Source organism: Eubalaena glacialis, chromosome 3 (assembly GCF_028564815.1).
Source record: "Eubalaena glacialis isolate mEubGla1 chromosome 3, mEubGla1.1.hap2.+ XY, whole genome shotgun sequence".
NCBI lineage: Eukaryota > Metazoa > Chordata > Mammalia > Artiodactyla > Balaenidae > Eubalaena > Eubalaena glacialis.
Window position 1 is genome coordinate 91,807,022 of NC_083718.1, and position 16,264 is coordinate 91,823,285.

The 16,264-nt window shown below is 48.2% G+C and overlaps 1 protein-coding gene across 5 annotated transcripts in view; it reads left to right on the top strand.

Annotated features, from left to right (window-relative positions):
- The first annotated feature begins 216 nt into the window (after positions 1–216).
- IGSF3 (immunoglobulin superfamily member 3) overlaps positions 217–16,264 on the top strand; it is a 100,142-nt gene continuing 84,094 nt past the window's right edge. For 4 of the 5 annotated variants that reach the window (XM_061183630.1, XM_061183633.1, XM_061183634.1 and 1 more), the window contains exons 1-2: positions 217–307; positions 943–1,611. In XM_061183630.1, coding sequence (XP_061039613.1) covers positions 1,569–1,611 — 43 coding nt within the window. In that variant the 5' untranslated portion in view covers positions 217–307; positions 943–1,568. Of the gene's footprint in view, positions 308–443; positions 529–942; positions 1,612–16,264 lie in introns of those variants that run through there. The other variant, XM_061183632.1, reaches the window with a different exon arrangement.

The window sequence follows — 16,264 nt, forward strand, 5'->3', positions numbered from 1 at the left end:
GCGGGTCTCCACCAGCCGCACCCGGGGCCCCCGCCCGGCCCCCAGCGCGTCCGCCCGGCCCTGGGGGTGGGGGGGAAGGGGTGGGCCCGGGGGCGGTGCCTCTAGCCGAGGCCACCGCCCTCGCCCCGCGCTCGGCTGGCCCGAGTGCAACGAGCCGGGTGGAGGGGGCGGGGACTGGGGAGGGGCCGGAGCGCGGCTGCTGGTGCCGTTGCAGGAGCAAAGGGAGGAGGCGGCGCGTCCCTAGAGGCGTGCGCCGGGACAGACGGACCGACTGACCGACGCGCGGAGGGAGAGGGCCGGCGGCGAGGTCAGTATTCGGCGAGCGCGCGGGCGGCGCGGGGAGGGGCGGCAGCGAGGGGAGCCGGAGCCCGGGGGAGGGCGGCGGGAGGGGCGGCGGTGGGCCCGGCGGCGGCTCCGCTCGGGGGGTCGGCCTGAGACCCCTCCCCTGGCAGCGAAAGCGGAGCCCCGGGCTCCCTTCTCCCTCCTTCTCTTTTCTTTCCAATCAGCGAAAAATAAACACCCGGGAAGGTAAAACAATAGCGGGGCCACCTGGGACGCGGCGCGCGCCGAGCTCCCACGTTTGGGGCGAGGGCCGGGGGTGGAACGGGGAGTAGCGGCCCCACCTCGTAGCCTCTTCCCGATTTGCCCCCGCGGAGGGTGGGGCTACCCGCGGCGCCGGGGCTCGGTGGGAGGCGGAAGGAATTCCCAGGAGTGAAGCATTTGGTGAAAGTATTGCAGGAACAATCGGGCTTCCCACAATTGCTCGGCTCTGTGCGGGGAAACTGAGGTGGAGGCTAAGGTGGCGACTTGGCCAAGGTCAGACTGCAAAGGTTGACCGTCCGGGTCCAGGACCAGGTGCCCGGACCAGCTTGGCGCTCAGCCCCTCTCGCTTTTGCGGCGGCCGTGCTTGCCTTTGATAAATCTCTGTTGTGTTTGTTTTAGAAAGCTGCTGGCATTGTGGGACCGCTTCAGGGCTGCCGAACGAACGCCAACTTGCTTCGTGCGTTGCGGGCAGGTCTGGGGCAGGTGGCAGCCCCGTGACCCACCATCATGCATGGAGACGGACTTTTTGATGAAGAAACCCAGAGCAGTCGAGGCCGGCCAGGGCGATTTGGCTGTCAAAGGTTTTGACAAAACCTGCCCTGTTCCCTTTGGGGAATCCGAATGAGGGAAGATTACAGACACCTTCACTGAGAAGCCAAGGACATTTCTGTATAATCAGTGGATGAAAGGATTTTCTCAGACTCTTTTTTTCCTTTTTCTTGAGGATTAATCCACCGCAATCTACAATTACAGTGGAAACCACAAGGCACAGGATGTGGCAGGAGCCTCCAGCGCCGTCCGAATTGTTCTGGGCCCTTCCTTTAGCCTAGGGGAGTTTAACACTTGCCACCCGCTGCCCCTCCCCCACTCCCTCCTGCTGAGCTCTTTAACCTGTTCTCATTCCCTGAGTTAAGTTCTGTTTCCAAAACTGTCTTCTGGAGCTGTAAGTGGATTGCCAGAAATGAGAGATTAAGTGCTGGGAGAAGAGGAAGCGCCCTGTGTTGTGTCTCCTCTTGGCTGCCGACATGAAGTGCTTTTTCTCAGTGCTGAGCTGTCTGGCTGTGCTGGGTAAGTGGCTGCTGCTTATCAGCACGATCTATGTGAAAGTTTAACCTGCTCTTGGCTCCTGTAATTCCTTGTGGTTCTTTCCCATCAACACTCGGCTTTGGGGGACCCCGGGAGGCAGCGGCATGTGTCACAGGTTGGAATAGAGCCCCATTTCTGACCCAGGAGGAAAGGTGGCACATCGTTTGTTGTCTTTAAGAAGGAACATTTGCTGTCCTTAGTGTCTGTCCCGGGCCTCGCCGTGGGGTCCCCCATCTATGTCGACGCTTTAGGGACTCCATGTGGATCGTGGATTGGTTTCTTGTATTTTATAAACATGGTGCTTCAGCGTCTTCATGTCTGTGTCAGTCCATGTCAATTCCTAATCCGAAATGGCAACGTTATTCCCACTCTCAGGAAAGTTGGTTTGGTGATAACGATGGTGTTGTTTTTGTTTTTTGTTTTTTTTGAGGGGGAAGTAAGCATGGGTGGAATAGGGGTTGAAGGGATGCTTTGCCCTACCTAAGTGATCAGTGGACTAAAAATGTTTGAGGGTCTAGTCATATGTCCCCTCACCAAAGAAGCTCAGATCGTAGTTCTGGGGGGAAGAGAGACTGGAGGAGTGGTGCCTGGTAGGGGGCTGTGCTAGGATTGGGTTTTGTGACCCCACAGAAGGTTAGGATGGTTAGATCGGGATGGAGAAACTGTGGCCCGAGAGGTGAACCCTTGACACCTCTCTTAAGATTCCCTCCCATTGAAGAGGCCCCCCCTTTGCCCGACATTCTCCGATTCAACAGTGCTTTCCATGCCACTGAATGTTGTCTTACTCTTAAGTGTGGTATCTCAGGACACATCTTGGGTCTAGGATAAGCTCCCTGGCCAGGATCTGATGCATCCTCTCCCTCCATTGCCTTAGACCTCGCACGTGAGCACACCCCGCTGCCCTCTGGGTTCAGCTCAGTCCCCTGCATTCAGAAGAGGTCATCACTGCTGCTTGTGGTGTTTGCATCTCCACATCTAGGTGTCTTGCATTTATGGGACTTACTTGTGACCTACCGGCAGTGGAGATTGTTTTCATGTGTTGTCTACACCCTTGCAAGAGTTCACAGAAGAGTGGAAAGAGAGTGGACTTTGGCGGTGGAGAACCTGAGTTCAGATCTCAGCCTGACCATGATTGACGTCTGAATCACAGTAAAATGGGGTGTACTGCCAAGGGCTATCTTGACAGTTAAAGGCTATAAGGTGTTCTAAAGGTCTTGACTGCTTTGAAAAATGTCGGGAGCACCTAAGTATGTTCCATCAGTGGTTCTCAAACTTGGGGGCCTGTTAGAATCACTGGGGGAGCTTTAAAAAATCCCGATGTCCAGGCAGCGACCCCAGACCAATTAAACCAGATTCTCTGGGAAGGTGACCCAGGCATGAGTCTTTTAGCTCTCCTAGACAATTCCAGTGTGTAGCTGAGTTAGAGAACCGGTGTGTGAGTTCGTCACTGCCAGCTCTGCCCTCCCCTCCTCAACACTCACAGGGACACCCAGTCTGGCGGCAAGTTTAGTCAGTCTTCTGCTCAGGTGTGGGTCAGGATACAGTGTCTCTGTGTCTCCTGTATGCTCAGGCAGAGTCAAGAAGACAGGTAGCTCTCCATTCGCCAATCCTAAATATTGTATTGGTATTTGTCATTCATTTAGTGTCTGGGTTTAAATCAGTAATTAGTGATTCATGTGGATACAAGAGGACAAACAGGGGAAGCCCTCCGGGAGGCTTGGGCATGGGGTTGATGGTGTGGCTAAGGCCGGAAAGAGGGCTGAGTGGAAGGGTAGGGCCCAGGGCAGGAGAAGGAACCACCGATGGGCAAACAAGGCAATGTGACATTTGTGCCTTTTGTTTCTCCTGGCTGCTCCAGAAATGTAAGGCTGCTGGCTCGTTCCCCTTCTGTTCACCCTCTGGGCCACTCTGGAGTGGAGCCCTGGCACTGGGCACTAGTATCTTTCCTCCACTCCCAGCCTCAAGTATAAACAGGTGCCATGGAGGAAAATGAGTGTCAAGGTGGTGTCAAAGGGGAACGGTGGTAGAAGACCACACCTGGGTGAGAGTGGGGAGGTTTAGAACTGTGGACATGCCTGGTTTTTTGATCCCCCCTGGTGAAATCTCACCTTTTCTTATCACTCGATGACTGGCAGCATGGCAGGGAGGGGGCCTCGCTACTACTTTGTTAACCTTGGAGACTAGAAGGTCTTTGTGGAGGGAGCAAAACCCAGGTTGGGGTCTTATTTCTTGCTTGCAATCTGGTGTGATCTGATTCATGTGTCAGCATTCTGGCTGTGTAATGAAAATTAGTGTGTAATATGAATTGAAAATAGCAGAGACTCTCAAGGTTTTGTGTCCAGGTGGGTCACACACTTGGAATAAAATTTTTTATGTAAAAAGTAGGACCAGTTTAAGTGCTCTGCAAAGTGAGACTGATACAGGGGCTGCCAGCCTCCAGAAGTGGCAATTTGAGAAAACCCTGTGACAGTATGTGAGGGGTATACAGGGTAAATCTGAGATGCTTGTGACTCCCTCGACATCATCAGACCCGTGCTTTCCGCTCCCTTCCTTTACCGATGTCTAGGATTTGGATCAGGTTCCTCCTTTTCTGCCTGCTTGGGTACCGATTCCTGCCCTCTTGACCACCGTGTCTTGTTTCGTCCTGTTGCAGCTCTGGGTGCCCCACCCAACTAGGGAACCATCGGCTGCCACGGCCACCCTTATTCCAGTTCTAAAGCCGTCTTAAGCGTGGGCTTGGTTGAGCCAAGAGAATAGTAGAGTCTCCGCTACCGAGAATGGATGGAGCCAGAGGGGCAGAAGATGAGAGAGAACAGGGGCTGGTGTGGACGTGGCTTGAGTGTGAAAGAGGGAATGAGGAGAGAAGAGGGTGGTTGTGTCTGTGCCTAGGCCCGGGGCAGGGAGCAGCCTGTGTGAGTGACAGGGACATGGAAAGGTGACAGCACTGTGGGGGAGACAATAGGATTTGTCTCTGCAAGAGCAGGAAGGGAATAATCAGGAAAGTTGAATATAAGCTTTAAAGCACATAAAGCAAATTTCGATTTTGCGTAACCATGAAGAGTTAGGCCTTCCAGACCAGTGCTGATGTTGCAAACAAGCTGAAATAGCTTTGAAAGTGTTAGCAATGAAAAATGTAAGTGATTGGGACATCCCTGGATCAACACAGAGAACTTGTAGATGTCGGATGGTCATCTGTGTTCTTCTCCAGTGGGAGAGAAATTCATTCGTAGAGTTTGAAAAGCCTCTTGTTTGAATAGGTTGGGACTGAGGAAGCGATCACGACCTTCCCAGTTAGTTAGGGAAGGCTTCTTAGGGGAGAGGCCAGAGGGTGCTTCCAAAAGAGATTGAAAGGGACTTTGATGTTCTGGGGGGAGTGAGCTCAGAGGCAGGACTGGGTGATCAAAGGCAGAGGAGAAGGAGGAGGAAGTGGAGAGCAGTGAGGTGGCTTGGGGCAGTCGGGGAAGGGTTCTGAAGGAAGAGGATGGGGATCATGATTTACGGATGAACAAACACCACTGTCCCAACAGTTGTCCCAGAGGCAGTGCCCTTCCCTTTTCTGGGGACCATTTGACAAGGGTGCCAGAGAAGGGAATTCTTGTCAGGACTAGGCTAGCTAAGATGCCTTTCAACTGTGTGAATCATTGAGCCACCCCTGGGCACCCAGGGCTGTGTTAAGATGTCCCAATCCCCTCCATTTGTCATTGAAGCAAGAGAACAGTAGTACTACCACCTCTCCTAACTCTAGCCCTTACTGTGAAGCAAGTCCTATCTCATTAAATCCTCAAACAATCTTGCCAGCTAGATACCTTATATTATAATTCTTTCGTAGATGGGGGTATTGAGGTCCAGGGAGGTTAAGGGACTTGCCTGAGGTAGATGACTGTACCAGTTTGAAATGGTGCTCCACAGGGGTGGGGACCAGGTCCTTTCTATCTTGTGCCAAGTGCATGCCTCTATTCCCAAGGTCATCTCATGGTCCAAGATGGCTGTGCTAGCCCCAACCATTAGGAAGGAGGAAAAGGGTCGGTGAAGGGCATGCCCTCATGCACACATCGCTTCTGCTTATATCCCCATTGGTTAGAACTTGATCACATGACCATACTTTGCTGCAACGGAGGCTGGGAAATGTCATCCTTAATTCTAAGTATCCAGCCAAAACTGGGGTTCTATTATTGTAGGGGAAGGAGAGGACAGATTCTGGGGGGGACAGCTCTTGGTCTCCGGCACAGTTACAAAGCTAGGAAGTGGCAGAACAGAGTTTTGAAATCAGGACCGTTTGGTTCAAATCCTGTGTTCTTGCATCTAACAAGTTGCCCCTCTGAGTATGAGGCCCCGCCCCGGGCCTCCAGGAAGCCTTGTTGGAAAGGCATGAGCTAGATGAACCAACACTTGTTACGTGGGAAGCAACACAGATCAGCATATAATTGAATGCTCAATATTGTGGTTTTAACAGTGGTACTGTAGTGTTTATAGAATGCTTATGTGCCAGTCACTGCCAAACACTTTATATAGCATGATCTTCTGTATAAAGTGCTTAGGGACCGTCTCTGTCCAGTTCATTACTGTAGCCCCAGAACTCAGCCTTGTGCCTGGCACAAAGTAGGTATTCAGTTAAATTTTTGATGAATGAATGGTTTCACAAGGTAGGTGTTGTTTCTATATTGACTCCCTCGATCATGATGAGGAAATTCAAGGCTCAGGGAGTTCAAATCATTGTGCTCAAAGGGAAAGAGCTAGAAATCGGCAGAGCCTGGATTTGAATCCAGGTTGTCTGGCTATAGAGCTCGTGCTTTTACTCCACTGACCAGGGGTTCTTAACCTTTTTTGTGCCATGGATCCCTTTGGCAGCCTGGTGAAGCCTATGGACCCCTTCTTAGGATAACATTCTCAAATGCATAAATAAAAACATAGGATAAACAGAGAAAATCAATTACATTGAAATGCTGCCATCAAAATATTTAAAAAAATTTATGATACAGCAATGTGCTTCTTTAATAACACATTAAACAACAAGATCTACCAGCAGATCTAACAGTTATGTAATTTTGCTGTAGTGAAGGTTGAAAATGATATTTTGAGGTATCTGCATCCACTGTGATATGATATGAAAGTATGTGTGATTTGTATTGTGACAGTCACAGGTCCTGGAAACATTACCATGATGTTTGCCTACATTCACAATTAAGGAACAGTTAACTTAGAGGTTCGTGAAAATAAAGATGTAATTTTTTTTCCCGTTCAAGTTCACATACCTCCTGAAATCTGTCCATGGACTCCCGGGAAGTTCAAGGTAAAGTTCAATGTAGTCACTGGTTGTTGTTTCCCATAGGTCACTGGGAAAGACCTATGCGTGAGGACTTGGGCTGGGCTTTCAGAAATGGGCAGTCTTTGGATGGAGAGGGCATTCTCTTCCCATTAAGAGTCCTGCAAATGCAGAGGAGTCAGCAGTCATAGTGGTGGCATAGTGGTAGCATAGTGGTAGCATAGGGATTGGAGAAATGACTGTCAGTAGTTTTAGGGACCAGTTCATGCAGGATGATGCCGGACACAGAGAATTAGTTCAGATTGTAATGAGTTTGGGATTTGGGCTTAGACTGGGTCTGTGGAGCTCAGGCAGACCACTTCCACTGAGCCCTAGCCTGGGAACTGGATGAAGTGGCTCCACTTACTGGCCTCCCATGGTCCCTGGCCTTGTGCATCCTGAATTATGGCTTCTTGATTATTATTTGTAGGTTCCTTTGGGAGTTCCTCATTCACCGTGATTGGACACCTGTTTCTTTGCTGCTTCGATGTGAGCACACCTATTCCTTGTAAACGGTTGGATTTTAATTTAAGGAAATTTAGGACACCTGTGTGTGAATGGCCCTGCTTTTCAAAGAAATGAATGGTTGCATCAAAACCAAGCTTTGTATTTGTAGAAAATCACATGTTGCCAAATTCCCTCATCGAGACCCCTTTATTAAGTGACTAATTGTGGGCCACAGTGGCAGGCACTTAACAAAGACCATGGCAATGGGCCTCCCTTAACTGGAATCCCATCCCAGCTAAGTGGGATTTTGTTTTTATTTTTGAGCTCCACTTTCAGGAAGGTGAAAATCACAAGATGTAGTAGCAGGGATTGATTCTAGAAATTGGCTTCCAGGCCACCATCAGCCCAGTCTCTACATCTTCCGCATCTGTAATTATAGTAGCAGGAGAGAATGATGAGCCTGGGGGTACTGCAAGATTCTGAATCAAAGATTAAATTATATTAACTCTACTCAGACTGGGAAGTGGTCAGATGTATCTTAAAAATAGGCTTATAATAGGCCTATTTATAATAGGCTATATGACCATGAGAGTTGAAACAAAGGTTCTGCCTAACCCTCTATTAACTCTCTAAGATATTCACCCGAATACCCTATTTCCCTTCACCCAGGTGATCCAGGCTTTGCTGGCACACAACCATGTTCCTCCCCTCTAGGAGATGATAATCTAAAGCCTGGGGTAAAAAAAGTGGTAAATCACTTTGCAAGTGGACAAGGAGACAGTGATATACCATGTGCTCTCCAAGGACAGTTGTCTTGTTGGGGAAGGAGAGGCGAGGCAAGTTTGGTCTTGCTTTCAGCTTAGCAGGAGGAGTGAAGGGAATGCTCTGTCCAGGAGAGGGATGCGACTGGAGTAGCTCTCGAGTGGTCAGTCTGGAAGGGCTTTCTGGATGGGCGGGAATTTTAGGCATTTTTTTAAGTAATAGGAGAGTGAGGTCCTGGCAGAATTGTGGGGTGGAGGACACCGGGGCACAAGGGGCTGCTTTGAGAAGACTTCTAAAGGGGTGGAGAAGCCCGGGTGTCAGTGGGCCTGGGCCCTAGAGGTGCTGGTGGGAAGAGCTGGAACAGTTGGTTGGTGTGAGGTCTAGGTATTTGGATCAGAGACAGATGGCAGATACCAGAGAGCTGTAGGTGGGTGTCCTAGAGGACCAACGGGAGAAGTGGCAGGGAGGGCAGGGGGCATTACTGGAGGTGGGGGGTCCAGAGCGGAAGTGAAGGGAACCTGTTTCTGTATCGAAGGAAGAGCTTTTGTGTGTCCATCAAAACATCATCAGAGCAAAGACATTCTAACAAAACTGTGAACTCAAAGAGACTGGTGTCCAGTCTTCTCGTGGGACCTCTTCCCATCAACTTACAGGTCCCCAGACCTTCCCTTTATTAAAATAGAGGGAAGAAATCTGATACCAGCTATGTGTTCTTTTCCATTATGATTCTTTTTTTTTTATAAATTTATTTATTTTATTTATTTATTTTTGGCTGCATTGGGTCTTTGTTATGGCACATGGGCTTTTCGTTGTGGTGGCTTCTCTTGTTGCGGAGCACGGGCTCTAGGTGCGTGGACTTCAGTAGTTGTGGCTCACGGGCTCTAGAGTGCAGGCTCAGTAGTTGTGGCGCACGGGCTTAGTTGCTCTGCGGCATGTGGGATCTTCCTGGACCAGGGCTCGAACCCGCGTCCCCTGCATTGGCAGGCGGACTCTTAACCACTGCACCACCAGGGAAGTCCCCCATTATGATTCTTTGATGTAGTGGAGTATGTTCAGAATTGCCTTAAGTTGGTGTTATTTTCATGTGTTTGTTTCTGCTTTTGCTTGTAACACCCATTTTCCGCTACTCTGGGGTACGGTCTGCTCCTCCTTTTCCATGGCAACCTCTGCAGGCACCTTCTCTGCTCTCAGCTGGGCACTGGCTCCCGCTTGTGTTATGTTGGTAACGGAGCCATGTCATGAGATGGGCTGACTACCTCCTTCTCAGGCGCCCCTTTTATTAACCCCCCTTCCCCCAAGAGCCCCCTAAATTTGAAATCTTCTGTCTCCCAGCCAGGCAGCATTTATTAAGTAGTATTAATCTGTTTTTTCTACGTGATAATCAGTGTGACCCCTCACATTTGATACAGTAGTCCAGTTTTAAAGCAAAATTAGTTTGGTGCTCTGGGTTGCTGGTGACCAAAGGAGACATAGCCTGGACCCATTAGGTACCTTAGCCCTGTGTCTGCAGCTTAGGGAAAGTGGTATCATGGTGAGGTGATTTTGAAACCTGTAAGGTGGCCAGCTTCCTCACCCCAAGTGTTAACTTTGAGAGCCCTAAGGAGCTTACGTAACTTACCTAGGGCTTTTTGCCCATTAACTGGTTGCATGGGCAACCTTGATTTGACTTTGCTAGGAAGGGCTTTTAGGAGGAGGAGGAGGAGGAGGAGGAGGAACCGGAGACCTGTGTGTGAGTAACCATCCTGGCTTCAGGGCAAACCACACCTTCCCTGTCCTGGCCAGTTACCACCTCCCCACCCCACATACCCACCCTTTCTAAAGACTTCCAGAGAATGAAATTTCACAACCTCTTAGACGGAACACCTCCATCAGGAAGGAAATCTCGATTTTCACTGAAGATTTGTCATAATTTAAAACAACAAATAAAGTGCTTCAGGGTAAAATGTTACGTAAAAGAAAGGTACTGAGCTGTTAGTTGCAGTTTCACAAGACAGCTTATATTTGCTTGCTTTATTTCTTTGACTTCTAATTTTTGGACAGAGTGACATGTGAATATAGTTCTGTTGTAAAAATCCAAACAGTACCGACAGAAAATAAAAAGTGAAAGTTCCCCTCTCTGCCCTGTGCCCCTTGTTGAGTCTGAAATATATTCTCTACAGTTTGATACACTATGTTCCCTCAGGCTTTTTTTCTATAATTTCTATTCGTATACTCACACAAATGTAGATTTTTTGGACATAAATGGACGCATACAGAACATATTGTTCAACAACTTGATTTTAAAGGGGTGATGTATTCCACGATTTTTTCAGTCTTAATTTTATGGCCACATCAGAACTGATTTGATTCTTTTATAGCTAGAAGAAGCTGTAATTGGTGAAATCGTTGGGGAGTAGTGAGCCTTATTCAATAGCTATATAACAGAATAATTTTGTCTTGCTGTATCAAGAGCAAGAGTCATAATAAAAACACTACCCTTAAGTTTTAATGTACTGAAGAGAAATAATTGACTTGTTTATTCTGAATATTTTCTCTAGAAACACATAAATTTAACAAATTAAGCACACACATATTTTATTGACTGTCTTAGTTATAATCTTGAATTAAAATAAAGCCCATTCAAAACTTGTTAAGAGGACAGTTGTAAATACTGGATTTTGTATCCAATTCAATCAACTGTTCTTATTTGTTCATAGACTAGGAAAAAAATGAGAAGTTTTCCTGCGTTTTCCACTCCCAAATGATTCTTCCATTTAGAGTGAACTGGACTGGAATAACCTTTAAGGTTGCTGGCTACCAGACCTTCAAGGCCTTAACCCAAAGGAAGAGAACTTTTTTTCTTTAACCCTGCAGGAGCAACTATTGCTGTAAAAGGATGATCATTTCCAAGTGTTGGGTTACTTCTCAGGTTCACTGGTGTGACTTTCTTTAAAACCCTGGGGGCAAAAGCAGGTTTCTTGGATGGTTCACCTTTAGACCTGATTTTTAAAAGAGTCGCTATTTTGGAGGGATGCTTGTCGGATTCACATATCACAGCCAACCCTTCTTAAACGTCAGGGTTTGACCTGGCTACCACCCATCCAGAGACCACTGTTGTGTTAGAATCTCCTTCCAGTACTTTCCTGGAAAGACTTTCATCTGTTCCTTCGACAAATATTTGAGTGCCTGTTACAAGCGATCGTTGTTCTGTTATCTCAAATACCAAGAACTAAAAGCTAAAATCATGATGAACATTTGAAGTAGTCACCTGATAGGTATTTTTAATCTTCAATAAACAGAAAGATTAATGAAAGACACTCTGACGTAAGGGAACTCTTTTCCTAAGGTAAGTCTTCTTTCTTACTATTTCTTAAATCTTTTCTTCCTGTTTTGTTCTCAACTCTTCATTAGCAGCCATGAATTACACATGCCCTGGGCAGGCCTGGTGAAGGGCCTATAGGAGTAAGAGAAGGGTACCAATGATGGCGGGAGCTTGGGGGTGGGGAGAGGTAAGGGCAAATATCCTGAGTCCTGGCTATGTGGCATGTGCTTATTAACTGCTGGGGGTGTTGTATTGGAACTGGGAATTGCATACTTAGCTCTGAACTTCTAGGAAGTCAGAACAAAGGAGACCTAGAATAGTCACATACTTTGCCATCAGATAGGAGACAGCATCCATAGCCAGCTTTCTGCTGAGGACCCTGGTGTTAGGGGTATGGTGGTGTTAAGGCGATCACCCTTACGTGGTACTTGGCCTCCCTTAACTCCTGTCCGGAGCCCAAGGCTCTCACCACGGTTGTTTTCCGGAAGCTGCTGGGTTAGCTCAGCCGGGTGGCACAGGACACACTGACGGACTCTTCCAGGTCTGCACCTTCCCAGGGGCCTTCCCTCGACCTGGGGTGAAGCCTAAGAAGCCCTGACCTGCGCTTCTCTCCCTCGTCCCTGGTATTTCTCCCCTCTCGCCCATGTCCCCTAAGTCTGCAGGTCCCTGATGGCTTGAGCCCCGGAGCAGGCCATGCTGCTACCAGGAGCCTGTGCGCAGGGCCAGCCTTCTCCCCACGAGCAGCTCTTCTCAGAGGCCTTTCTGGTTTTCCTCAGTGGTTTTGTTCCACGGTGGTTTTGTGTTGGTTTGGAGATGGACGGTCTGTTGGGGGGTTCTGCTTGGCAGATGGACACGTCTGTTCGTTTGTTAGAGGAGGGACTGTGCGGATAGGTGTGTTCTCGGCTCACCCCCAAGCTAGACAACCCTCCGTGACACTGTTCAGAGATGATTTGCTGAGCAGTTTCTTAAGGTCTTCTGACGTTTCAGTACAGTAAGGTAGCTTGCTGGAGAGTTCTGCAGTCTGTCTACTGATACCGCATTACAAAAAAGCAAGATTGCGTTCGGAGCGCCGCCGGCCCAGGTCTTTCTCCTTCCCTGTGTCAGGATGGGGCATGACTCTTAGCTGGGTGTCCCCGCACCTCTCGGCTGGGAGGAGCGGCATCCGTTGTGGCCCCCTTTCTGTCTCACACTCCGAGTCCGGATCCTTCCACTTCACCCCCCACCCCCAAGGGTGGATTTCTAAGAAGGCTGAAAGTAGATGGAAACGAATGTGGCTCTAGACTTGAATTTATTTTAGAAGACTCTTTGCAGATCTCATTATGCATAATCCCCGTATTTTAAAGGGGTTATTATTCTGGAGGGGAGGAAAAGACTGATGGCCTGGGTGGGGAGAGAGTGGAAGGAGGCCTGGAAAACTCTCCCAGCAGAAGAGAAAGAGACTCTGGGTACGTTGTCTTTGTTTTAATTAAAACGTTACGCAACACAAGTATTGCCTTCCCGCTCTTACCCCACCACAGAAGAGCTGTAATTTCCCATATTTGGAATCTAGGGAGAGCCAGGCCACACTTGAGGACAAGGCCAGATTCAATCTATGCTTTGGGGGAAAGTAAGTAACTGTGAGAGCCAGAAGGGCTGAGGTATTTATGGCGAATCTATGGTTAATGTATGTGCTTCCTTGTCATAATTTACTCAGCAGCCCCTGATGTCCTGGGGCTGGTGCTATGCCCATCCGTAATCTGACTCTTGTTTTCTTCTGCATATTTTCCCTTTTTCAAATGTATAGGCATTCAGCTTTAATCAAGTAGGCTTTTCCTCTGTCATCTGTAACGGGGAAGGACTGAAGTCAGGTGGAGGATTTTAAGGAACTAATCGCTTAAGACGTTCAGAGCATAATCTCCCCTAGCCCCTGATCATCCTGCCTGCATCCCAGAGATTGGCAAGGTTCCGCAAAGGAGGCAGGACAGGGACTTTGGCGTCCTTCGGAGAGACCGGGTGTCCTCCTTGCTGGCGACAGAGTTTTGTTTGCCTTTGGCATGGGGACAGGGCCTGCTGATCATTTGCTATGTCAAGAGAGTTCAAGACGTTCCATGAATGTGACCAGTGTTTTACCAAATCTCTGTGCTGGTACAGCGAGCAATGACAGGCCAGACACGCATGAAGGTACTGTCCAGGCTCATTGATGACTGTGCAGTGTGTCAAGGGCTGGCTCTCACGGAGATGCCGCAAAGTAGATAGGAGGCCTGCTGGTTAGTGGTGTTCACCGATGTTTTTCATGAAATTACCTCAGGTCAACCAAAAGATCAGGGGTGCGGAGCCTAAAGCTTTCACGTGCTTTGCTTGGAATTTGAATGTGACTTCATATAGGTGTCACGTATTAGGCTGAATTGGATTACAGCTGCTCTCCAAATTGTCATTTCTTTATTTTTTTCCCCACCTGCTCTCTAATGTTAGCTCTGGTTCTCGCTGCCAGAAGTGTCCTGCAAAAGAATTTGGTGAATATTACTCTAAGTGCAGCCTTTGATACTTTCTCTTAATAGGATAGTAAAATCCCTAACAACGTAGACTAACGAGGAAGATTAGATTGAATTAGAAAAATGTCCAAGTTACCAAATATTTCTCCAGAACTTCACTGTTAGTACTTTTAAGTAAATACTGTAACTCAGACTAGGCTAATAGAGCACCTAATAAAGATCCTTGGGGCATCCTGCTTTAGGAGAGAAATAAGAATGATTTGCACTTAACGTACCAATTGTTTATGTAAACGGCGTTTTTGAAATACTAGACTGTGCTTAAAAACAGTTTGTTCTATTAAGTATTTAAAATAATCCCCACGAAACCCCATGTACTTATGCTGCTGGCAGTTTCTGTGTGGTATACGGACCTGTTTTTCGAGGACCTAATTCAGCCTTATCAGCAATGTTAGAAATTCCAAGTTGGTGAAGTCCCTGACACTTTCGTCCCCAAATTAGTTAGATCACTTTGCCAAATGCTTCCACAGCACCTGCACTTGTCTACAGTAACATGAATTAATAAGTTTAACAAATATCCAGTGCATTCTTCTATGTGTTTGGCTGTGTGTTATATAGAGGAGACACAGCCATCCTTGTGGTTTATAGGCGTGCAAAGAAGTCAGGCAGTAAACACATAAATACACATATAATTAATTATAATAGTGCAGCTAAACTGTGTATTCCTTTCTTTTCTTTCTTTAAAAACTGAGATGACTTTCTAGTTAATGGTTTAATGCACTAGACTGTAAGTTCCATCAGGACAGGGATTATGGCTGTGTAGTTGGTCATGGTGTCCCAAGCCGGTTGCCTGGCACAGAGTAAATATTAGGTTGAACTGTGTGACATTGCCGTGTTTGTAGGTCAAAAACGGTCGAATATCAGCAGTGTCACACAGTTCAACCTAATACTGCTCCGTCACTGTGTATCGAATGTTGCATACGTGTCATAATCGATGAGTTCTGAGAGTGGCTGCATTCAACACAGTTTTCTTTAGCCAGTGAAACCCCAGCTACAGTATTTGAAAAGAAACTACAAAACTTCCAATAGGTAAAAACTCATGGACCTGTGATGTAGACGTAGGGCATCTGTGAGACTTCAGAGCCTTGTGTTCAGTATATTTTCTATACAGTTCTTTGTGCATTTTCCACTCAAGGGTGGAGGCATGTACCTTTGGGGTCTGGACTGCTGTCCGTAGCCCAAAGAATCTGGGAGAGTGTGCTGGAAAGCTGAGCTGGGAGGCAAGGATAGGAACAGGGTGGCCTGAAGAGGAAAGAGGGTGCAGAGACCTGTGAGCCCAGCTGAAGGAGCCATCCCTGACCCTGAGTGAAGGGAGGACTTGTTTTCAGAGCCCAGACCTCCTGTGCTAAGGTATTCATGGTCCACAGACTTGTGGTGCCCATGATGTGCTCAGAGACCAGCTAGGCACTGGCAGGCCTCATTGGGAACCTCCTTTGTGCCTGACCGGCTGTGGGCTGGATGTAGACCCCTGGCCCAGTGGAGGCAAGGGTTGAAATGAGGAGAAAGCCCAGCTGGGCCCTGCTGGGAGAGGCCCAGCCCGCTGGCCTGGGGCCCGCTCCCTGGATGTGGAACTGGGAGTCAGGCCCAGCCTAGGGTTTGGACCAGAGCTTCCCAACCTCCTCTGCTAAGTACTTTTTTGCATCTGTTTGGATTTCATGGCCCTCTTTCCATTTTCTATGCACAAATGTCCAATTGTGCCACTCTATTATAATGCTCACTGTTTTCTCACACCCACAGGATAATTCCTAGTTTGGCTGAATTCCACCGGTATTTGTTGAGCATCCATATGTGCCAGTGCAGGATGGGTGTGGCAAGGGAGGGAAAACGCAAGGGTGCATGACGCTGGGCCCTGCCTGTGGCAGACACTGTTGGTTACCTACACAACAGCCATTTGTTTTCTCTTCTTGTTGGCAGAGCCCTGATTTCCTTTGAATGTCATGCCCCCCTCCCTGCCTCCCTGCCAACTACTCAAGGAAAGGTAACTCTGCTTTAAGCTCCATGGTAAAAGCTGATTGATCCAAGCCAGTCATGGATGCCCATAGTCTAGATATGGGCGTGTGACATCGTTTTGGCCAATGAGATATGAGAAGTCCTCTGGGGAGGGCAGGGAGTGGATTCTGGGAAAGACATTTTCTCTCTTAAAAGGAAACACAGAAGGGACAGCTCCATGCACTAGATTCTTGGAAAGGAGGCAGCCATTTTGTCACCATGAGGAAAGCAAATCTGTTGAGGCCATCAGAGGGGAAAAGATGGGAAGAACCAGGGTCCTTGATGATAGAGCCACTGAAGACTGAG